This window comes from Stomoxys calcitrans, chromosome 3 (genome assembly GCF_963082655.1).
Source record: "Stomoxys calcitrans chromosome 3, idStoCalc2.1, whole genome shotgun sequence".
Classification (NCBI taxonomy): Eukaryota; Metazoa; Arthropoda; class Insecta; order Diptera; family Muscidae; genus Stomoxys; species Stomoxys calcitrans.
This window is the reverse complement of record NC_081554.1, coordinates 91,460,916-91,486,897: the sequence shown is the minus strand read 5'-3', so window position 1 is coordinate 91,486,897 and position 25,982 is coordinate 91,460,916. Positions and strand designations below refer to the sequence as shown.

The following is a 25,982-nucleotide window of genomic DNA, read 5'->3' as shown; positions in this document are numbered from 1 at the left end:
CCTACTCAGAATACCTCCTGCATCCATGGCCTCCAGATTGAAGCAGTGGCCGTTTCCGCTGTCTCTCAGGTGAAACTGGATGCAGGCGAGTTTTTTCTTGTCCTTGGGCTAAATATGAATATTATTTCCCTATTGCAAGTTGTAGTTTTTCTGTAATTATCTACATTAAGTATGGTCCACATATGTTAAAAAAAAAACTTTAAAAGCTAGCTCATCTCTACATTCATTTAATATCAAACGATCCAGAATGTGTTCAATTTACTGCAAACATGAACCATCTTATTTCCATGTATTTGGCTTTTACAGGGTTAAAATTCACCTTTGGTATCCATAACGACCACATGATGAACGTCATCTCTCACCGGAGCCTTTGTTGTTGATTTTAAAAATACTTTGTTGCTGGCTTAGGGTTCATTTTAGTCAGACAATTTTGTTGCCAACACCAAAATAAGCTGTTGCCTGAGTTTGCCCCCTCCCCTACCACACCATTCATGGTTGTTGTAACTACAATTGTCTGTGTTTTAGTTGTAGTTGTCTTTCTTTCTTTTTTTTTCCTTCGTCCCTCTATAAAAATTGAATTAGTTTATTGTTCGAGAGTAGTACTTACGTTGTATCCTCAATAGTATCGTTATCTGATCGGAATCAGCAAAGGTCGATGTTATACGCATTGCACGGCACGTATACTCGCCAGCATCTGCTTGGGTAACGTCCTTTATCACCAGACCATCGGAGAATGCTACATACTTGGCAGTGGAGTTGGTTGCATTGTAGACTTAAAATAGAAGCCAGCCATGTCATAAAAAGAGGAGAGAATGGGGGAAAGAGAAGAGTGTTTAAATCAATTGCAAGTATTTCGCTACACGTCCATTGTTGTTCATTGTTGCTTAATTAGTAAATGTTGTAAAAACTAAAACGGAATGCAGTATCTTGGAATGTTGGATGCGAAGACTTAAACTGATTTTAAAATATCTGCATTAAAATATACTAGGGTAATATTTTGGTAGATAGAAGAATGCTATCTATCGCCGAGTGTATTGAAAATATCATATACAAACCAGTAAGGAAAGGCAAAAGTCGAGCGGAGCCGACTTTATAACACCCAACACCTACCCTACAAATATAAATTCCGTCAATATATAAATATATATGTATATGAGAGCTATACGGCCATATAAGGGCAAATCCGGCGATAAATGTGTATGGGTGCTACATCCAAATCTGAACCGATTTTGATGAAATCTCGCACATATGTTAAGATCAGTAACAAAACAAACCGTGCAAAATTTTGTGCACATCGGTAGCAAATTGTGTTTATTACCGCCTTATAAGTGTAAATCGGGCGATATATATACATGGGAGCTATATCTAAATCTGAACCGATTTTGATGAAAATGCGCAGATATTTTTAAAATAAGTAACAAAACAATCCATGCCAAATTTTGTGCAGATCAGTTGAAAATTGTAGTTACTGCGGCTATTTAAGTGCAAATCGGGCGATACATATATATGGGAGCTATATCTAAATCTAAACCGATTTTTATCAAAATTAATAGCGTTTGTCCTTGGACCAAAATGTGCAAAATTTCGTGATGATTGGACAACAAATACGATCTGCACTTGGATTACAAGAATACATGGACTCATAGAAGGACAGACGGACATGGCTAAATCGAATCAGAAAGTGGTTCTGAGCCGATCGGTATACTTATCAATGGGTCTAGCTCTTCTCCTTCTTAGCGTTGCAAACAAATGCACATATCTATAATACCCTGTACCACAGTAGTGGTGTAGAGTATAAAAAGTAGTGTCGCCTTTAAATTATTCCAAAAATCAGTATTTGCAAAATAATTTGATAACAAAGAAATTGGTTTCCGCAGATAGTTCTCTGATTGATACTAAATGGTGTTTAAATAAATCAGCTCCATAATACTCGTAAAAGATTTTGTTAAGCTTGTTTAAAATTTAAATTTCCAAAATGCTAAGTTTACACTGAACTCTCAGAAAGGAAAAACAAGTATCACACGAAAGCAACAGATTTTGTCCTATTGGTGTGTCATCCCTTACGCTTTAAACTCTATCCAAGGGCGGAGATTTCTGATCGCCTGTCTCGACAACGGCGCGCCAACACCAAGGGTAGGTTCACAGAAACGCCCTTCGTGACCTGGTCATCTTCATTGAAGGCTCACTCACTTTCAAGGAATATATAATGGTTGTATTTTTCGACATTGAGAGTGAATTTAATAATGCGAACCCAACGTCAATCATACAATAGATGACTAGGAAACTTTCGACATGATACTACCATAAAACAGTTTAGGAATAATTAACTAAAACAAGTAAAAGCGAGTTAAGTTCGGCCGGGCCGAAACTTATATACCCTCCACCATGGATCGCATTTGTCGAGTTCTTTTCCCGGCATCTCTTCTTAGGTAAAAAAAAGGATGAAAGAAAAGATTTGCTCCGCTATTAGAGCGATATCAAGATATGGACCCGTTCGGACCACAATTAAATTATATGTTGGAAACCTGTGTCTGATGTCAGCCAATTCGAATAAGAGTTGCGCCCTTTGGGGGCTCAAGAAGTAAAATGGAGAGATCGATTTATATGCGAGCTGTATCGGGCTATAGACCGATTCAGACTATAATACACACGTATGTTGATAGTCATGAGAGGATCCGTCGTACAAAATAAATCGGATAATAATTGCGCCCTCCAGAGGCTCAAGAAGTCAAGACCCCAGATCGGTTTATATGGCAGCTATATCAGGTTATGGACCGATTTGAACCATTCTTTACACTGTTGTCGGAAGTCATAACATAACACGTCATGCAATATTTCAGCCAAATCGGATAAGAATTGCTCCCTGTAGAGGCTCAAGAAGTCAAGACCCCAGATCGGTTCATGTGGCAGCTATATCAGGTTATGAACCGATTTGAACTATTCTCGGCACAGTTATTGGAAGTCATAACAAAACACCTCATACAAAATTTCAGCCAAATCGGATAATAATTGTGTCCTCTCAAGAAGTCAAGATTCAAGATCGGTTTATATGGCAGCTATATTAGGTTATGGGCCGATTTGAACCATTCTTAATACATTTGTTGAAAGTCATAAGAAAACACGTCATTCAAAATTTCAGCCAAATCGGATAGGAATTGCTCCCTGTAGAGGCTCAAGAAGTCAAGACCCCAGATCGGTTTATCTGGCAGCTGTACCAGATTATAAACCGATTTTAACTATACTTAGCGCATCTGTTGAAAGTCATAACAAAACACCTCACGCAAAAGCGTGCTTTTGACAGACGGATGGACGGACAGACGGACGGACATGGCTAGTTCGACTTAAAATGTCATAACGATCAAGAAAATATATACTTTATGCGGTCTCAGAAGAATATTTCGAGGAGTTACAAACAGAATGACGAAATTAGTATACCCCCATCCTATGGTGGAGGGTATAAAAAGTTGTGTCGCCTTAAAATTATTTCAAAAATCGGTCTTTGCAAAAAAGTTTGATCGGAAAGAAATTGGTTTCCGCAGATAGTTCTCTGATTGATACTAAATTGTGTTTGAAGACATCGAAGAAGAAGACATTAGTAGTAGTAGTAGTAGTAGTAGTATCTTTATTCATTTCATTTAAAAAAAAAAAATAAATCGTACTTCGAATATTAGATTATGAAATAAGATATACGGCTTTGACTTAGTGTCGTCAGCCGGTAAATTTAATACAAACATTTGAGATTTGGTAAAGAGAACATTATGTTTAAATTTCATGTGAATTCAGTGATTATTAATTTTCTATACTTCAGTGCATTTTTTAAATATTTCACTAAGTTTATCCAATCCAAGGCTCCTCTGCCATCTAGAATATCTATGATTTCTCTGTCAGTTAAACTAATTTTGCCAAAAAATTGCATCCGGTATCCTCGCAGTATTGGGCATATTCCTAAGAAATGCTGAATGTTTTCTTTTGCTCGCATATTACATAATGTGCATTCGGTAATTTCATTAGAATTGGCAGTGTATTGGCTTCCATTGAGGTATATCAAATCGCATCTTGCCTTTAGTATCCAAGTTATATCATCTTCAGTGTAGCGATCGGATATATATTCAGAACCCCTAGTGTAGTCTAGGTGTTTATAAATTCTTTCGTTGCTTTGTGTTGCCTTCTGTTCATATTTTGTACGACTGCACGCATTTAGATGGTTAGTGAGCGATGTTATTATTCCATTCCAGGTAGTTTCATTGATGCTTGCATCGATTACGTGGATGTCAAACTCATTTAATTCTTTAACCCAGAACAGTTGTTTGTTCAGTAGAATTTTAGATAGCTGATGCGGTAGTCGATCTCGATTATATTTAAACATAGTTCTGCCCACGTATTTCATATGCAGTTGTAGCGTATATATATGACTATTTTCTATGCAGATTTCAAGAGCGATAGCATAATTTGGGGTGTTTTCGGGTAGCTTCAGAACTCGTTTCAGAAAAAAACGCTGTAGCTTATCTACTTCTTCAAAATTTCCAAATCCCCAGACTTGTGCGGAGTAGGACTGTATGGATCTGCTAACCGCCAGATATAAATTCCATTTTTGGCTCAAGGAAATATCTTTCTTTTGAAGAAATGCTTTCCAAGTCATGTTTATTGCACTTTTTGCTTGAGCATTACGACTTTTAACATGCTTTTGGAATTTCATTTGCGGTGTAATTATAACACCAAGATAATTATACTCAGAAACAATTTCTATCGCTTCTCCGTGAAAATACCATTTTTCGTGGTCAGATATTCGTCCGCCGTTTCGAAAAATAATTATTTTGGATTTGTCCATGTTAACCTCCAGATTCCATTTTGCGCAATAGTATTCTAAGTTGGATATCATGTTTTGTAGTACCGTCTTGTCGTCGGCCAGAATTACAATGTCGTCCGCATATAGTAATACTCTTATGTTCAGCCATTCTATATTCAAGCCTCCTCCCAGACTATCATGTAGGTCGTTGACGTAAAGTGCAAACAGCAGTGGAGATAAAAGGCAGCCTTGTTTTACTCCCGAGATGGTATGAAAATAATCCGATAATTCTTCTCCTGTCCATATAGCTGATTGGGTGTTTTGATAGATATTTTCTATTATTGTAACAAATTTATTTGATATGCCCATTTCGTGCAATTTGTAGATAAGTAGGCTTCGGGATATCTTGTCAAATGCGGCTTTGAAGTCCACAAAAAATGCGTATACTTTTTCTTTTTTTGCCAGCTTAATGTGAACTATTGACGCTAGGTTGTATATGTTATCTGTAGTTGAGTACTTTTTTCGGAAGCCTGCCTGATATTCGACTAAAATATTTCTTTCCTCTATCCACAATTGCAGCCTTTCGTTAAGAACTCCCATGAATATTTTTGCTACAGAGTTCATGAATGATATTCCACGATAATTTTTCGTCTCATTTACATTGCCCTTTTTGTGAATTGGGAAAATTACCGTTTTGATAAAAGACTCATCCACTATTCCATTAGTATACATTGTGTTGTACACCTGTACTAGTTCCGAAATAAACTCGTCTGTAGCATTAACAAAAAATTCATAAGGAATCCTGTCCTCTCCTGGAGCTTTGTTTAGTTTAACCTTTTGTAACATTCTCTTTACTTCTTCTACCGTTATTTCCTAGTCTAATAAATGAACTGTGATAAATGAGGGAGCGTACAGAATATTCGACGTTGTCTGATCTGTATTGAGTAGCTTCATGAAGTAGTCTCTAAAAGATGACGCAGATATATTCGGGCCTATATGAAATTGGTTATTATTAATCTCCCGTACTAATTTCCACCATTCTTTACTGTTTTTAATATTGTTGATTTGTTCGCTAATCATGCTGTAATAAGCCTTTTTGCTCGTTACGCATATCATTTTATATATACGTTGTGCTTGCAGGTATTGTTGTTTATTACATTCATTGCTACTTTTCTTAAATTTCCTCAAGCTTTTAAAGACTTTTTTCCTCGCCCAATGACATCTTTCAGTATACCACTTCTCCTTTGGCTTGTAGCTATGATTATCTGTGGTTACAGATGATTTTACTATGATGTCTGTCAGATCCTTAAGGTTGTGAACTTCGTGGGTATTCAAGACATTTTGAAGATTTATGTTCAGCATTGTTTGGTAGTTGTTTTTGTCGTTGTCTTTCCAAGAGAGTTTTGGTAAGAGCTTTAGTCTGTTTGTAACAGTTCCGTTTATATTAAATTTCATTTTCAAAGAAATGGGGAGATGGTCAGACCAAATGTTTTCTTCGACAGCAAAATTGTCCACATATTGTAGTAAACTGGAAGACATAGCACATATGTCATTAACCGACTCGCCAACCGTACTCACAAAAGTAAAGTTGCCATCTTCATCTCCTTTTGTCTGGCCATTTAGTATTACTAAGTTGTTGTCATTGCAGAACTCCAGATATGTGCGCCCTTTGCTATTAATTTCCTTATCCATCGATTTTCTTATCTTCATGCCTGCAGAGAAAGATTCTCTAAATAGCGAAACTATTTCTTGTTGACTGCTTCCAATGCGGATATTCATATCACCTATCATTATCACATCTTTGCATGGGTCTTCTTCAATTATTCGTTTCACTGCAGTAAAATCGTTGGTCCAATTTACACTGCGTAAATACAATGGTAGCATCCAGAATTTAAGTTGGCCTAGCTTTAAATATAATGCTTTTATTCCAGAAAACATAACGAATTCATATTGTAGATAGTTTCCCTTGATTGACCGTTTGATAGCTATCATTACCCCACCAATTGCTCTTCCATATCTACTTGCCCTTGTTGCATATACCCAGTCAATATCGTGATTTGGAAAATATTTCTCTGCTTGTTTAGTGTTTTCGATTGTGAGATGTGTTTCCAATAGAATAATTATATCAAAATCATTTAAAAAAGTGAAGAATATTGGGAACATATATTTGTTTGCCAAACCATTTATATTGTAAGATATTATTTTTAGCTCTAAATTACAATTTTTCTGCTCGACAGTTTGGCTAATCTGATTAGAATTTAATCTTAGTAGTTTTTTGACTGAATCTCATCAAAAATTGTGTCAAAGTTGGTTCTGGATAATTCTTCGCCATAGAGTTCTTTGAGAACTATTTCAGCATTCCTTTTTCCACACGTTAAAATGTTGTTGTTGTTCCATGTGAACCAATAATCTTTTATTTTCATTTTATCATCCCTTACTTTTATTTTATGTTTTTTAGATTCCTGGAGAATATCCTTCCGTACTAAAAGCATTGCAACCTTGTTTCGCTGTCTTCTTGGACATAGATCTCGATCTACATAGATTGAAGTTCCGGATAAAAATCTTGTTTTTTGAAGTACTTCTGATGCAACAGTTTCATTATCGAATTCTACTACCACCGTTTGCACATTTCCTCGTTCAAATATAGTTTTAGCTGATTTTATGGCTGGTGTTATTTGCAGTTTTTCAGTGCACAGCTTAACAACCGGGTTTATTGCGGGTTTTTCGTTCACAATTCCCTTAAAAACAAGTTTTGTATTGCTGACCTGATTCTCTAACCATCTTATGCTACGGTCGTTATTCTCAATTTTATTTTTCAGAAGCTCTAATTCCATTTTCAATTTTGCATTTTCTGCCTTGAGATCTGAAATCTCTGATGTTGCCCATGATATGCCCGCCTTGACCTCCTCAATATCTTGTTTTGTTGGTAGATTTTGCAGTTTGTCTTCAGAAGAAGACATTATAGAACATCTTCTGTGTGTGTGTGTCCCGTACTGGCAGTCAGAAAGAGTTTCACTTTAGGTTCTCATTTTTTTAAGAACCTGTCTGATTTAGCGGATGTGAACATTTGCAAGTTGTTGGGCTTTTTAAAGCGATTTGGATGATTCAATGGTGGGAACTAGAAGGCATAGTACATAATAGTATGCTGAGGTTCCAATCATCGGGTATCCCTTTTTCTAGCGAGATCATGCAGGCAAATAGTTCAGCGGGTAACCCGTCGCACAGTGGGATGAAAAAAAACAAGTGAAAATAAGTCTGCTATTTCGAAACGGATAGAGATATCTTAATGGTTATAGCTGAGGTGCTATCCAGTTTAAATGCAGACCATAAATGTGCTTTTCACAGCCCGGACAAAATTTCGTAGGACCGAGGTGACCAACTTTGAAGGCCCACCAATGGGCCACTTTGCCTTCTACAATCCTGAAATTTTGCATACAAACTGGATAACACCTCAGCTATAACCATGTGAATATATCATGAATATATCTTTATTCGTTTGGAAATAGCAGACTTATTTCCAATTTATTTTTTTTTTTCATCTCACTATGCGTCGGCTCCTGCTGCCTTGCTGTTCATCAAGGTTTGGTTCTTGGGTAAAATGTTCTTTCCATATCACCAGCACACTATCTGTGTCAGTTACTAGATTTCCTTCTTTGCCTCTGCAAGAGGATGTGCCAGTACCAAAGCCATCGGTTTGATGTTAAATTCTTTGGCTGAATTTCCGGATTTCATTCTGACTCCTTTATGTCTCAATACGCTAACACTCACGTCTTTCCATTTCCTTTGTCTTTCTGCGGAATAGACGTTTCTCCTCTCTCCTTTTCTCCCGATATCTCTCCTGCATGTTTTTTACCGCGGCGAAATCTATTGGCCTCAACCCATTATCGGTCGATGTGTTTTCCTTCCCTATCTTCGCATTAAAATCTCCCAGAACGATTTTAAAGTCATGGTCGGTCGTATTCTCTCTTTCTTGACGCTTGTAGAAAATATCTTTGATCGGTTCGTCCTCAGCTTTCGTCGGGGCATGCGCTCAAATAATGCTGGTGTTGAAAAATTTGGCTTTTATGCAGGTTGTGGCTAGCCACCGGAGTAAAGCTGGAGACAACGTGTTACAGCCTCCAACTAACCACAAATCCACAGCCAAATTTATGCCTCGTATCATGGCAGCTATTGTATAGTTCGTCACCGTTTGGTGTTGTTGTGTCTCGGTCCATCGCACTTCTGGTAAGGCGGTAATATTTGCCTTGTACTTCCCTAATACATCCGCCAGAGCGTATACTGCACCTTCTCTATGGAAAGTGTGGACATCCCAGCTGCAGATCCGCACATTATTGCCCCCTTTTTGATTTGCGTGGATCTTCAACGTTAGGGGAGTTCGTGCTTACTATTCTTTTATTTCTTAGAGTAGATCTTATAATTTTCCGGGGGCGGGTTACTTTCCTAGCGCCTCAGCTGCATTGGTTTGTGGGATCGCACGTGTATACCTCGATGTCGCGAGCCGCTTGCTCCAAGATCTGACGCTTGCCTCCAGCCGCCTCTAACCTGGGAACAGACACTGATGTTGGCCATTGCTTATTTGAAGGCGCTAACAACTCGCCTTTTCATCCCGAGTATCATTGACACTCAGTATTTATATAAGAGCCAGTGTCACCTGACTGACTGCCCTGCGGATGCATTTGCAGCCACTCCGCATAAAAACGAAGCTATTCACTATCCGCAACCTGTGGACGTGCCCGGTAATTTTTAGCAAAGCTGTTATCCCGTGTCGGTATAAATTGGCACAGCCAATTTACTAAATATGGCGATTTGGAATCCATCTTTGTCAGATATGGAAAATCCCATAGGATTTTCACCGTTCTACCGACCGTTTCGCAGTTCCACAATGTTGCATGCGCATTCGTCGCCCACTTCCTTAACTCGGACTGCGTCGACCCGAAAGGCATCGGGTAAACCAAGTTTATTGACGGCAGTTCTCTGGGTTTCACCGCCAAATCGTCTGCCCTTTCATTTCCCCTTACTCCGTTATGGCCCGATACCCAAACGATACGGAATTTGCCATCTTCAGAGAAGGCGTTAATCTCCTTCTTACACTGCAAGACTGTTCGTGACCTAGCCGTCCCGGTTGTTATTGCCCTCATGGCCTATTTACTGTCGGTAAAGATGTTCACACTCGATGTCCTCGCGATAGCACCAAACCAACTCACACATTTCGTGATCGCCCGGATCACCGCCTGCAGGACCGAATTATGGTCAGGCAGTCTAAAACAGATCTCAGTCCCTGGGTTCTCAATGTATATCCCCAGGCCCACTCTGTCCTCTAGCTTTGGTCCATTCGTTAACATGATCTTCCAGATGACAATGCTAGGGTTCCGTCAATCCAAGACTGTGCCGATGGCAGTTGTGCCCCGCACTCGACTTCAAGGTTCATCTCAGGTATCCGATCGGAAATCTCTTCCCATCCTTCCAGGTTTCCTATAGTCGCCTCGATTATACCGTGATGGTATGAGTTGTTCCCATCCTCAATCCAGCCTCACACTTAAACTGTATGTAAATGGGTCGGATATCTAGAACATTCTCCAGTGCTCTAGTGGGCGTAATCCTCATCGCTCCGCCTATGCCAAGACAACATGTTCTCTGAACCTGTTGTATGGTACTTATGTTGCACATTTTATCTCCATAGCAGTCCACCAAACTACTCAGACGTAAGTAAGTATTGGTCTAATCACGCTCCTGTGGAGCCAGTGGACTATCCTCGGATTCAGGCCCCATTTCGAGCCTACAGCCCGTCTACATAGTGCCCAACATTTGTGAGCCTTCTCAGTACGCTCCTGAATGTGACACTTCCAATTCAGTTTCCTATCCAATATCACACCTAAGTATTTGACCTTGTCAGATATCGAAATCGTCTTATTGAGGAAACATGGTGCGTTAAATTCGCCCACCTTCGTCTTCCTCGTGAACAGGCATATTTCAGTCTTCTCTGGACATTCATTAAGACATCTGGGTCTAGGCCAGTCATATGCCATATGCAAGACCTTTTCGGCCCTTCTGCATAGCTCGTTTGGATTCTTATCCCTTAGGTGTATTATAACATCGTCTGCGTAGCACACGGGTTCAAATCCCTCCTCAGTTAGCATCCGTAATAGGTCATTTGTGGTGATCACCCATAGGAGTGGCAAAAAAAACAACCTCGGGCAGGGTAGTCTCCTAAATATTGGCCAAATGATCGATCAACGTCATCATTTCAAGATTCTGTCGTATCCTGTGGAAAATTGCTTTTCATAAAAAGCCTTAAAATGTCCTCCGTTGTCTCTGCTCATGCTCCCATGTCGTCTGCTAAAGTTTCAGTTTGGACATGGGTTTATGAGAGAAAGTTTTTATACCTACCACCGAAGGATAGGGGTATATTTATTTTGTCATGCCCTTTGCAACACATCGAAATATCCATTTCCGACCTTATAAAGTATATATATTCTTGATCAGCGTAAAAATCAAAGACGATCTAGCCACGTCCGTCCGTCTGTCTGTTGAAATCGCGCTATAGTTTTTAAATATAGAGATATTGAGCTGAAACTTTGCAGATTCTTTTTTGTCCATAAGCAGGTTAAGTTCGAAGATGGACTATATCGGACTATATCTTGATATAGACCCCATATAGACCGATCCTCCGATTTAGGGTTTTAGGTCCATAAAAGCCACATTTATTATCCGATTATGCTGAAATTTGGGACAGTGAGTTGTGTAAGGCCCTTCGGCATCCTTCGTTAACTTGGCCCAGATCGGTCCAGATTTGGATATAGCTGCCATATAGACCGATCTTCCGATATAGGGTCTAAGGCTCATAAAAGCCACATTTATAATCATATTTTGCTGGAATTTTGGACAGGCCTTCGACATCTTACTTTAATTTGGCTCTGATCGGTTCAGATTTGGATATAGCTGCTATATAGACCGATCTTTCGATTTAAGGTTTTGGGGCCATAAAAGGCGCATTTTCTGTCTGATGTCGTTGAAATTTGAGACAGTGAGTTTGATTAGGCTCTTCGACGTCCTTCCTCAATTTGGCCCAGATCGGTCCAGATTTGAATATAGCTGCCATATAGACCGATCTCTCGATTTAAGGTTTTGGGCCCATAAAAGGCGCATTTATTATGCGATTTCGCCGAAATTTGGGACAGTGAGTTTTGTTAGGACCTTCGACATCCTTTTTCAGTTTGTCCCAAGTCGGTCCAGATTTGGGTATAGCTGTCATATAGACCGATCTCTCGATTTAAGGTTTTGAGCCTATAAAAGGCGCCATAAAAATTCGATTTCACTGAAATTTGACACAGTAACTTATGTTAGGCTTTTCGACATTCGTGTTGTATATTGTTCAGATCGGTTTATTTTTAGATATAGCTACTATACTTATTAGTATTTGGTCCAAATCGGAATATATTTCTATATAACTGCTGTGGGACATAATGTATGCAATTTTCACCGGATTTTAAAGAAAGGAGGTTTACATATATACCCGAGGTGGTGGGTATTCAAAGTTCGGCCCGGCCGAACTTAACGCCTTTTTACTTGTTTATCTGGCGCTATCGACCTCTTCACAGAAAAGCTTCCAAGAGGCACGTTTTGCCGCTCTGGTAATCTTGTTGTATCTCTCTTGTTGTATCTCTTCTGCTTTTTTACGACGGTCATCCAGGGTTTTTCTTGGGCTGATTTCCTTCCCCGAAGAGAACAACTATCTTCGAAGGATCCCACCAGTGCTGTCGTAATCCTGTTGACATTTTCGTCAATGTCTTCTATTATTGGACAATCTAAATTATCTTGCCCAACTCGTCTTCTGAGTAGCCTTCCGAATTTTGGTTTTCAACTGGTCAGAGAAAGAGTTTTCCATGGAGACCCACCAATCCTGAACCTCATCGATTAGATTTTCCGAACATATCGTCACATCGAATACCTCCTCCCTAATCCTATTAACAAAGGTAGCGGTGTTACCAATATTAAGTGTTCTTGGGTATTTGTAACTTAACTGGAAAATTCGCTTGAATTTATCCGCATAGCTGAGACTATGCTAAACTGAAACGGATAAGTGAAACCAAATTGTTGTAGTTTTAGCTTTCACTTATCAGGTTTCGACTGGAATTTAAGTGGTCAAATACGATATGTTTATAATATATGAAATGTGGGCAATTAATGTACGTTCGCTATAAAGGATAACGCCCAGAAAGCGAACCCAATCCATTTCATGTCCACTCACGCTAATCTTCGATTGAGTTACAAAACATGATTTTCTTCTTCTTATATATAAAAAAACACCTTTCAAAGTTCTGCCAAAATGTTAAGCAATTATTTGGGAAAACAATTAAAAGTTAATCCAAACATTCTTTTTCGGCGCAGTTTGATAAACCTAATTACATTACACAAAGAGGATTGCAGAGACCGTTACGTATGGCTCCTCTATAAACTCTTGCCTGTAAAGCAAAAATATAATTCCAACTTGTGTGGTCACTTACTCGGTATGAACTCTCCATTGAATTGCCATGAAATTGTTGGCGCTGGCTCAGCTCTCACTTTGCAATAAACCTTGGCATCTCGACCATTTCGGGCAGATTGTACCATTTCAACTTTGTCGAAGGAGATTTTCTCTGTTTGAAAAACAATGGAGACAAAAGACAAGTAGAAAAGCTATACCATCATCATCGTCGTCATCGTCATCATCATCAATGACAAAGGTAAACAAAAGAAGGTAGCGTTGAATGATAAATGAAAGCAAAACAAAACAGATTTTAAAGCAAACAGGGTGTGAAGCTGTTTTTGTTGCAGTGGGGATGCTGCCTGGAAGTAAGCCCTTGGCTGAATCTGGACAATAAGGATAACACCAAGATGGTCATACAATTGTCAACAATGGCAGATAATGGATGCACCAGAAACAAAAGAAGAACAAAACAAACACTGAATGTGAGCAACAGCGCTGAAAATGTAAACACAAAAGAAGCTTAAAAAGAAAGTTCTAATAAAAAGTGTTAAGCCTCAGCTGGTTAGTTGTCAAAGCTTATGGGGATAATAGGTCCCAACCTTAACCACTAACGAGCAGAAAGCTAAACGAAATAATAACAAGTAAAAGCGTGCTAAGTTCGGCCGGGCCGAATCTTATATACCCTCCACCATGGATCGCATTCGTCGAGTTCTTTTCCCGGTATCTCTTCCTAGGCAAAAAAAAAAAAGGATATAAGAAAAGATTTGCTCTGCTATTAGAGCGATATCAAGATATGGTCCGGTTTGGACCACAATTAAATTATATGTTGGAGACCTGTGTAAAATGTCAGCCAATTCAAATAAGAATTGCGCTCCTTGTGTGCTCAAAAAGTAAAATAGAGAGATCGATTTATATGGGAGCTGTATGGGGCTATGGACAGATTCAGACCATAATAAACACGTATGTTGATGGTCATAAAAGAATCCGTCGTACAAAATTTCAGGCAAATCGGATAATAATTGCGACCTCTAGAGGCTCAAGAAGTCAAGATCCCAGATCGGTTTATATGGCAGCTATATCAGGTTATGAACCGACTTGTACTTTATTTGACATAATTGTTCAAAGTAACAATAAAAAACGTCTTGCGAAATTTCAGCCAAATCGGATAGGAATTGCGCCCTCTAGAAACTCAAGAAGTCAAGTCCCCAGATCTGTTTATATGACAGCTATATCAGGTTTTGAACCCATTCGAACCATATTTGGCACAGTTGTTGGATATCATAACAAAATACTACGTGCCAAAATTCATTCAAATCCGATAGGAATTGCGCCCTCTAGAGGCTCAGGAAGTCAAGACCCTAGATCGGTTTATATGACAGCTATATCAGGTTATGGACCGATTTGAAACATACTTGGCACAGTTGTTAGATATCGTAACAAAACATGTCGTGCAAAATGTCATTCCAATCGGATAAGAATTGCGCACTCTAGAGGCTCAAGAAGTCAAGACCCAAGATCGGTTTATATAGCAGCTATATCAGGTTATGGACCGATTTGAACCATACTCGGCAACGTTGTTGGATACAATAACGAAACACGCCGTGCAAAATTTCATTCCAATCCGATAAAAATTGCGCACTCTAGAGGCTCAAGAAGTCAAGACCCAAGATCGGTTTATATGGCAGCTATATCAGGTTATGGACCGATTTGAACCATACTTGGCAAAGTTGTTGGATATCATAACAAAACACGTCGTGCAAAATTTCATTTCAATCGGATAAGAATTGCGCACTCTAGAGGCTCAAGAAGTCAAGACCCAAGATCGGTTTATATGGCAGCTATATCAAAACATGGACCGATATGGCCCATTTACAATACCAACCGACCTACACTAATAAGAAGTATTTGTGCAAAATTTCAAGCGGCTAGCTTTACTCCTTCGGAAGTTAGCGTGCTTTCGACAGACAGACGGACGGACGGACGGACGGACGGACGGACGGACAGACGGACGGACATGGCTAGATCGACATAAAATGTCGCGACGATCAAGAATATATATACTTTATGGGGTCTCAGACGAATATTTCGAGTAGTTACAATCAGAATGACGAAATTAGTATACCCCCCATCTTATGGTGGAGGGTATAAAAAACAAATGGCGCAACAATTGTTTTCAGTGCATAAATCAGAAAAAAAGTATAGTAAAAGTATAGACAAGAATTGGATTAAGTAGAATTTTTGCTATACTTACGATAAACCGATAGTTCAAAAGTCTTTCTATCCTTAATCCCTTTGGCACTGCCTTCGCATGTCCAGTTACCCCGATCATCCAGTGATATATGTTCAAATACCAAAGCTACTGAACCTGGAAAGAAAAAATAAAAGACATTGAAAAACGAAGACAGCCTTCCTTAGAATAGTTCAGCGGGTAACCCGCCGGCTCCTGCTGCCTTGTTGTTCTTTTGTCGGGTCACTGCTGCTGAACTATTTAAGACGACACGCTGATGAGGCGTATGCATCTGCTTATCTGCGCAATCTGGCTAGAAGAACGCATACCCGATGATTGGAACCTCAGCATATTATGTCCCTTACACAAGAAATGAGACAAGACGTAATGTGCCAACTACAGAGGAATAAGTCTCCTCCCCATCGCATACAAGATACTCTCGAGCGTACTGTGTGAAAGATTAAAACCTAAAATCAATGAGATAATTGGGCCCTATTAATGCGGCTTTAGACCTGGTAAATCCACCCTGGTCCAGAAATTCACACTGCGCCAAATCCTGGAAAAGACACGAGAAGGAAAAATCAACACCTACCATCTCTTTGTTGACTACAAAGCCGCCTTCGATACTCCTTTACGTTCAAAGGTATTTCAAGCCATGTCTGAGTTTGGTATCTCTGCAAAATTAATAAGACTCTGTAGGATGACATTTGCTGATACACGTTCCTCAGTAAGAATAGGAAAGAATCTTTCCGAACCATTTACGAGGCTTCGGACAAGGAGACAGCCTATCGTGTGATCTCTTTAATATTCAGTTGGAGAAGATTGTACGAGATGCAGATGTGAATAGATATGGCACACTAATCACAAGAGAACACATGCTACTCGCCTATGCCGACGACATTGATATCATAGGTCGGTCACCGGAAGTAGTAACTGCTGCCTTTAAAAGAATTAAACGAAATGGATGGTTTCAACTCCCAAAAAGCCTTGCACAACCGAGCAGATAAAGAAAATGGAGAAAATTGGGAACCGCAACTTTGAGATAGTCAGTAACTTTATCTACCACGGTATCGCCGTAGCCGAAACGAAGGACACCAGTTTTGAGATTAAGCGAAGAATAATATTGGCAAACAAATGCTACTTTGGACTAAGTAAGTAGTTTAGAAACAAGGCCACAGACAAAGATTACACTTTACAAGACACCGATACTACCCGTGCTGTTATATGGTTCTGAAGCATGGATACTTGTGAAAGCAGATGAGGCAGTGCTTGGAGTATTTGAGAGAAAGATTCTTCGTAAAATATATGGGCCAGTTTGCGTTAATGGAGAATATAGGCGACGTATGAACCACGAGCTGTATGATCGGTATGACGACGATAGCATAGTTGGCTAGGTCATGTTGTCAGAATGGATGATGAAACTCCAGCAATGAAGTATTTTGAAGGCAAACACGGTGGTACACGCAAACCGGGAAGACCAAAAGTCCGATGGAAAGATGAAGTGGTGGGAAACACCTCGAAACGTGTCAGAGATTTTAGAATGAGCGCAGAAGATAGAGGCGCTTGGAACGCTATGTATTGAAGTTTGGAAGTATTTTTCTCAGATTGTAACGATAAGAATTAAATATTTAAACAGCCAAAAGTAGTGGTGTTCTGGGAATTTAGTGGTTATTACAGCCATAGACATTCGTAAGCAGAGGGATGCTATATCATAGTTGATACTCTAGATCGTGGTGGCGAAGGAGTTGTTCTGAGGATCTGAATGGTCAGCTAGTACCTAAAGAAGCTGGTCGCTAGAAACTTCCCTTCGACGGTACGGTACGGGTTGCTTGTAGTTACTTTGCCCAGTCGCCGCAAGACGCCTCTGCGCGTGACGGACCAACTCCTTGTGGATTACTTGTGGGAACAAAAATGAGTCAATTTAATCGAAAAACTATAACTACACTAAAACCTCCGAGAAAGACCGGAACTTTTACCCTTCAGGCAGGAACTAGATCTGACAATTTGGTGTAACGTTGGCAAAAACAGCACAAGTAGAAAAAGTTTATGTACAGCGGTCAAAAAAAGTATTCATCATTAGCAAAATTGATAATAAATTCACTTATTTTGGGTAATTGAAGAAAATTTAAAGTAAACAAATAATGCAGTTTTATGCAATAGTTTATTTTTCGTAATATGTTTTAAAATAAATTCAAAAAATAAATTTAATTAGCGCAAAAAATGCAATTTTATATAATAACACCAAAAACAGAACAAAAAAAGTATTCATCATTGATGTGCTATCATCAAAGTCAAATTCAAATATTATTTGGGAATCCCCCTTTTCTGTTTTATTTAGTAAAGGAGGCTTTGCCCTTGACAGCAAATATTTAATTTCATTGAAAATATAGTTTTTGTCAAAATGGGTCGTAAGCAAAACGAGGTTTCTGATGAGGTAAAAGTTTTGATAATAAAACACCACAGGAATGGTTTAACTCAAAAAACTATCAGTGAAATATTAAATAGACCACGATCTACTATACAATCCATCATCAGAAAGTGGACAGAAACGAAAACTGTTGACAATAAACCAAGATCTGGTCGACCAAAAGCACTTTCAGTTGGAGATGTGCGTTGGCTAGTGCGGCAAGTTCAGAAAACTCCGAAGACAAATGCGACCATTCTTCGTAAAAACACTATGGAATATTTAGGGAAGGAAGTTACTACACAAACAATTCGAAATACACTCAAAAGGCATAGTTACAGAGGAAGAACTGCACGTAAGTAGCCCTTTATAAATAAAATAAACCGAGTGAAAAGGCTAAACTTCGCAAAAATGTATGTAAAACAGCCCGAATCATTTTGGAAAACAGTCATTTTTGCAGACGAGAGCAAGTTTAATCTTTTTGGGTGCGATGGAAAGGTCATAGTGTACAGAAAACCAAATACAGAGCTTGAAGAACGAAACACAGTTGCTACTGTAAAACATGGTGGAGGTGGTTTAATGGTTTGGGGGTGTATGGCGGCTTCAGGAGCGGGAAATCTTGAAATTATTAATGGAGTAATGGATCATAAGTATTACATTGACATTTTAAAGAGGAATTTAAAAGATAGTGCTGTAAAACTTGGGCTTGGTAATAACTTTCAATATTATCAAGATAATGACCCCAAACATTCTGCTTTAAATACCAAGATGTGGATGCTGTATAACTGCCCCAAATTCATTAAAACTCCTCCTCAAAGTCCCGACTTGAACCCAATTGAACATCTTTGGGAACATCTCGAACGCAAATTGAGAACGCGCAATTTTTCGAGCAAGAGTCAAATGCAACAGGTGATAATGGAGGAATGTATTGAGTTGAATAATTTTATTGAAGTTAAAATACAAAGAACAAAAAAGTTTATGTACAATAGAAAAACTTAAATGCAAGGCCTACTTATAGAATTACAAATATTAATTGATTAAACACAAATACTTCAACACTTCCCCTTGTTTAAATAATTAATATTGAGAAGATTGATGAAGTGATGCAATCGAAGCTTTGGTAACGGCTTGGTCATCATGTCTGCAATTTGATATTCAGTTGAGATTTGTGATACCGAAACTTCGCCTTCAATTACCTTTTCACGAATGAAGAAGTGCTTTAAAGAAATATGCTTCGTTCTCTTGTGAAACTCAGGATTTTGAGATAATCGGATAGCAGCAGTGTTATCAATGTGTATTACTGGTACTTCATTATAATTAGTTAAGTCATTGAATAGGCTTTTCAACCACATCAATTCCTTAGCGGCCTCACTCGCTGCTATGATTTCAGCTTCGGTTGTTGAGGTAGATACGGTTGGCTGTCTTTGACTTATCCATGATATAGGACTGCCTGCATAACATGCCACTACTCCAGTTGTTGATCGTCCTGTGCTCGTACAGCCTCCATAATCTGCGTCACTGTAGCATTCCAATTTCTTTTCACCGTTCGTTTTGTAAATTATTCCATAGTCAAGGGTGCCAGCAATGTAACGAAGAACTCGCTTAAGTCTTTGTACATCTTCACTTGTAGGGGATTCCAGAGCTCTTGACAGAACACCAACACTAAATGCCAAATCTGGCCTAGTTCCCAACATTAAATACATTATTGCTCCAACTGCTTGACGATATGGAAAATCATTTGTTGATTTTTGAACTTCTACAACGGTAGCTATATTTTCCATCGGAGTTGATACTGCTCTACATTCAGAGAAGTTAAATTTCTCCAAAATTTTCTTAGCATATGACTTTTGACTTATCTTTACAGAATCATCCGACTTTTTAATTTCTAAACCAAGAAAGTAATCGGCATATTTTTGTGTAATTTTGAATTCGGCTTTAAGTTCATCTAGAAATATCTTCAAGTCTTTAAAATCCGACGCAGCAACTAAACCGTCATCTACATACAGAGCAAGAATTACTTTCTTTCCATGTTTTTCTCTTGTGTATAAACAACAATCAGCTGAGCTTGTCTTAAATCCCAGTTTGGTTAAAAAATTTCGCATTCTAGTATTCCAACACCTTGGTGCTTGCTTAAGACCATACAGACTTCTTTTTAGAGAACAAACTCGATTTGTTCCGTCATCAAATCCTTTTGGCTGTTTCATGAAAATAGTTTCGTCCAACTCTCCATAAAGGAAGGCAGTCGAAACATCGAACTGTGCTAAGTGTATATTTTCTGTAACTGCAACACTTAAGAGAGACCGAATTGTGGACATCCTTGCTACCGGACTAAAAGTTTGGTCATAATCAAGTCCTTTTGTTTGATTATACCCTTTAATGACTAGTCTCGCCTTGAAGGTATCCACACTGCCATCCGCTTTGGTTTTTACTTTGTAAACCCATTTTGATGGGAGAGCTTTAGCACCCTTCGGAAGTTCGGTAAGTACCCATGTTTTGTTTTCTATTAACGAGTTCATTTCCTTTTCCATGGCTGCTAACCACTCTGATCTTTGGTCGCCTTTAGTAGCTTCAGAATATGAATTTGGAGTTTCAATGCTATTAACAAACTCTTGGGAAATCATAGCCAATTCGTCATGAGTTGTTTTTGAAATTATTACTTTCCTATTTCTTAATTTCCTGTAATTGCAATTTTCTTCTTCAGATTCTTGTCTATCATTGCTTCCTGATAAAGCATCTTCAAACTCACTGTCAGATTTTTCATTTCTCTCTAAATTACCTTCAGGATTGTTGCTCGTAGGATCATAATTTTGTTCTTCTAAATTTGGTGAATCTTTGGCTAATTGATCATCTTGTGGTTCAATGTTTATATCCGGCTCTTCATTCTGAATTTCACCATCTTGAATTAAATCATTGAAACGTCTAATCTTTGACAAATCAATACGTTGTGCACCAGGATTTACGTTGGATTTTATTGGGCTTTTTTCTTCTAAGCGATTATTATTTGTTTTCTCCATAAATTTAACATCTCTCGAAACACGAACATCTTTCCTTTCTGGTATATAAATACGATATCGCTCGTCTCCATCATATCCTACCAGGTATCCCTTTTCAGCCTTTTTGTCCATTTTCTTTCGCTTTTGACTTGGAATGTGCATATAACATGTTGACGCAATGATTCGCAAATGTCGGATTCTAGGTTTCTTACCATACCATTTTTCGAATGGGCTAATATCCGCTTCAGATGACTTTCCTGTTCTGTTTAAAATATATATTGCTGATTTCACAAATTCACACCATAGTGATTCTGGAAATTCAATATCCTTATTTGCGTACTTGAAAGTCCTTGCCATTTCTACGATCGTTCTATTCTCTCTTTCAGCACACCCATTTTGCTGCGGGGTATATGGTGCAGTCAACTTATAAGTAACTCCATGCTGAGCAAGAATTTTTCTGACGTCATCGTTGTCAAATTCACCACCGTTGTCGCTGATTAACGTTTTTACAGTGTGACCTTGACATTTTGCGTGAATCAACATCTCTTTAAGCGAATCTTTCACTTCTGATTTTTGTTTTAAGAAATACCCATATCGGTATTTGGTATAATGATCTTTAAATACTACAAGGTACCTGTATCCTCTGAATGAAGGTGGAAAAGGGCCACATACATCTGTTGATACTATTTCCCCAGGTTCACTAGCAGCCTCACGTCTTCCAAAAGGTTTTCTAGAAGACTTTCCAAAAATGCATGGTTCACAATGTTCATTTGTATTCTTCACTGAAATTCCCATATCTTTTTGAAGCTTCATTTTAACATGACGATAGTCCTGATGTCCCCAGCGTTCGTGGTATAACTGTAACACCGACTTTTCTTCAAGCAGGGATGTAATCTGTGTGTGTGAATTTGGACGGACATTAAGCTTGTATAGTGATCCATTGATTTCTCGTTGACCATGTACCACAAGTTCTCCATCGATGTACATTTTGCATTCTTTTGTGGTAGATGTAAATTTGCTATTTGGATTTCTATCGTGTGCAGCTAAAATCGAAAAAAGGTTTCGAGATATGGTTGGAACATACCATACATCGTTTAGAGTTACAATTCTTTCCTTATTGTTGACTTTCGATAACATCTCTATTTTTCCCTTCCCAATGGCTTTTAAACACTCTTTTCCTGCAGACTGTATTGAATTGGGTTGTTCAAATTCTTCGTATTCCACAAAATACTTATCTGAATTGGTAACATGTTTTGTTGCACCGTTGTCGAACCACCATTCCAAACTTGAATCTGCGATGTTTACTTCATTTGACATCGCATGTAGTGCCACGTGTGTATGATTCTTAACTTGTTGTGACTTGGAAGGCTTGCCATCTGCAATCCACTTGCGACATTCTTTTATCCAATGGCCTTTCTTCTTACAGTAATGGCAAATACTGTCCTTTTTAGAACTAGCGTTCTTGATTTTGGAGTACTTCTCATTGATGACTAAAGCTTCTTGATCTCCAACATCACCAGGCTTCTTGAAGTTGCGTTCGTATAGGCAAAGCTGCATAATAAGTTCGTCTAAAGACTTATCCTCATCCCGAGTTATCATCATCCAACTCGATTTGAACATTTTGAACGATGATGGTAGCACATGCAGAATCTTGCAAATAAGAAGCAGTTCTGGAAGTTTCTGATTACCTTTTAATTCCAAACCCGCGTTAATTTCTGTCCACAGACTTTTAAGCTTCGAAATGTGCGTTGAAACATCCAAATTTTCAACCCACTCAAATGAGAAAAGTTCTGTGCACATCTTGAACAGCTGGTCCTTGGATGTTGCTTCAAATTGTTGGTGTAATGTTTCCCAAACATCTGCTGCCGATTCTTTGTCCATTACCTTCATATATATCTCATCAGATATGGTACTAGCAATAAGGGTTTTGGCGAGACCGTTCGTTTTCCTGTAAAACGCAGACCGAGTATTGTAATCTTTCACTACAGCTTCAGTTGCTCCCTCTTTTAAAGGTTCTGGCTTTGTAATTTTTCTTGAAACCACATCCAGAGCTCCTTCATAAAAATCTAGGAGATCTTTGACTTTTCTCTTCCAAATTGCCCAATCGCATTCTCCTGTTAACGGCTTGATGGTCTTGCAAAACTCCATGATTCTGACGTTCAAATTCTATTCACAAATTGAAAATTTTCTTTTTTTTTTTTTTTTTTTTCAATTTTTCAATTTAATTTCTTATTTTTCTTTTTAAATGTCATGGAGGGCCCATAACCTATTGAGTTGAATAATTTTATTGAAGTTAAAATACAAAGAACAAAAAAGTTTATGTACAATAGAAAAACTTAAATGCAAGGCCTACTTATAGAATTACAAATATTAATTGATTAAACACAAATACTTCAACAGAATGGACTAATATAGACCAAAATATAACCGCTAAATTAGTCCAATCGATGTCAAACCGTTTAAAAGAAGTTATAAGACGCGGTGGTCGAATAACAAAGTATTAATTTTTTTAAATTGTGTTATTTATTTTTTTGTTTTTTTGCAATGATGAATACTTTTTTTGTTTAATTTTTTGTGTTCAGCTGTAAAATGGTCCTTTTTGTTCCAATAAATACTATTTTTTTTTCTTTAAAAACAATGAAATTGTGTACATATATATCACACAAGCACTACTGCATCATTAGTTTAATATGTTTTTATTCCAATTGTCTTTTGTAGACTTATTAAAAAAAAAACATTGAATGATGAATACTTTTTTTGACCGCTGTAATTCGGAGCACGCAGTACCAGAGAGCGAAATACATTCTCGTCATGATTGGAAAAACGTTTCAAATCTTATATATAAAAATCAATTTGTCTTTGTTTGTTTGTGTATTCCTTATAGACCCAGAAACGGCCAAGCCGATTTTCTTGAAATTTTCGCAGATGATGCATAATGATCCCGTGTTGAAAATAGGGTACTAAATTTTTTTGAAGCGGGGGCGGACCCATCCCCCTTACCCTAATTTTCAGAATTGCCAGATCTCGGAAATGGGTGGTGCGATTTAAGCGAAATTTTGTGTACTCTCTTATAATAACCTAAAAGAAAATTGGTATCCAAATTTCGGATGGGGTACCTTGGGGGGGGTGGGGAGGCGCCCCACCCCAAAACCTACCAAATATATATACACTAATCATGACAATATGGGACTCAAATGAAAGGTATTTATGATTAGAAAACGTATCTGATATCCAATCTCCGGATCAAGTGTTTGGGGGACAACCCCAAACCCAAAACACCCCTAAATCGGACATATTTACCAACTATGGCAATATGGGACTCAAATGAAAGGTATTTGGGAGTAGAATATGAATCTGATATCCCAATGAGGGACCAAGTTTCTGGGGGCCCACCTCTTCCCCAAAACAGGACTCATTTACTGACCATGACAATATGGGTCTTAAATAAAAGGTATTTGAGTGTATAATATGAACCTGATATTCAGATATGGGACCAAGTATTTGGGGGGCCGCCCATCCCCGAGAACATCACCCAAAGAGAACAAACTTACGACCATAGCAATATGGGGCTCAAATGAAAGGTCTTTGGAAGTAAAGCATGAATCTGATACAATATTCGGGAAAAGTGTTTATAGGACAATCCAATCCCCATAACACCACCCAAATAGGATGCATTTGCTGACCATTGCAATATGAGGCTCAAATAGGAGGTATTTTAGAGTATAACACGTATATGATATATACTTTCAATTCCAAGTCACTGAGTGGCCACCCATCTCCCAAATTGGTCATGTTTGCCGACTATGGAGAAATGGGGCTCAAGTGAACGGTATTAGGGAGTAGAACATGAATCTGAAATCAACATTCGGGACCAAATGTCTAGGGGACTTCCTACCACCATAACAACCCCCAAATAGGAAACGAATTTGATATCCAATTTTGAGGCCAATGGCAATATGGGGTTCAAATAAATGATATACAGATATATGAGAATAGAGCACGTTGCTGATATATTTTCAGGGCTTAATGTTTGGGGGACCACCCCACTCCCCAAAACTCCCCTAAATTGGGCATATTTACCGACCATGTCAATGTGGGGCTTAAATAAAAGGTATTGGGGGGTAGAGCAAAAATTGATACCCACTTTCGGGACCAATTTTCTGAGGGCCTACCCCTTTCCCAAAATATCCCACCAACAGCAATTTTTTACTGACCATCGCAATATGGGGCCCAGATATAGGTATTTGGGAGTAGAATACGAATTTGATATCCAAATGTAGGACCATGTATTTAGGGCATAACACCTTCCCCAAAACACACCCCAAAGGGTAAAAATTTGTCGACCTTGCCAATATATGGCTCATATGAAAGGTATTTGAGATTAGAAAATGAATTGGATAACCAATCTTGGGGCCATGTGTTTGGGGGACACATGGCCTCATCCTGTAAAATCCCTTTAAACCAATGACAATATGGGGTTTAAATAAGTGGCATTTGAGAGAAGAGCACGATGCTGATATTTTTTCAGGGGCAAGTGTCTGGGGGGCCACCTCACCCCCGAAAACATCCCTAAATTAGACATCATGAGAATATCAAGCTAAAATAAAATATTTTAAGAATGGAGTACACCTAACATCCACCCGGTTCACCTAGTTAAATATTGTTTAGGGTAGTCCTAAACTTTTTTCGTCGACTGTAGTCCTATTTTAAATTTCAGCACTGTAGCTAGCGGACCAACCATCATATGAACATACACACACGCACATGTACGTGTGCGGGCGGCCGCTGGCTACAGGTGCTTTGTTGTTATTTTTCGCTGAATTCCAATGACAACAGGAGGCTGCGGGTGTCATCAACTGCAGACTTTTTTTAATGTTTCGTTGACCATTAATTCGTTCGCCTCGCTTACCTCCCGTGACAGTGTTACAAGTAAAAGAAAAGAAAACAACAACACACATGTACATAAAAGAAAAAATGAGTGCATTGAACTAAAGAAGTAAATAGGAAGTGAAGTTAAATGAAGCACAAAAGTAATAGCTGCATCTAAAGTTAAGTTACAAAAAAACATAAGTGTAAATTTTCCTAAATAAAAGTGAAAGTTGTAA

At 38.5% G+C, this 25,982-nt stretch overlaps 1 protein-coding gene across 1 annotated transcript in view; it reads right to left on the bottom strand.

Moving 5' to 3' along the window:
* Positions 1-25,982, bottom strand: part of LOC106088379 (protein sidekick) — a 127,154-nt gene that overhangs the window by 15,622 nt on the left and 85,550 nt on the right. The window contains exons 3-5 of the mRNA XM_013253869.2: positions 15,505-15,618; positions 13,291-13,422; positions 608-772 (exon numbers count right to left, since the gene is read on the bottom strand). Coding sequence (XP_013109323.2) covers positions 608-772; positions 13,291-13,422; positions 15,505-15,618 — 411 coding nt within the window. The remainder of the gene's footprint in view (positions 1-607; positions 773-13,290; positions 13,423-15,504; positions 15,619-25,982) is intronic.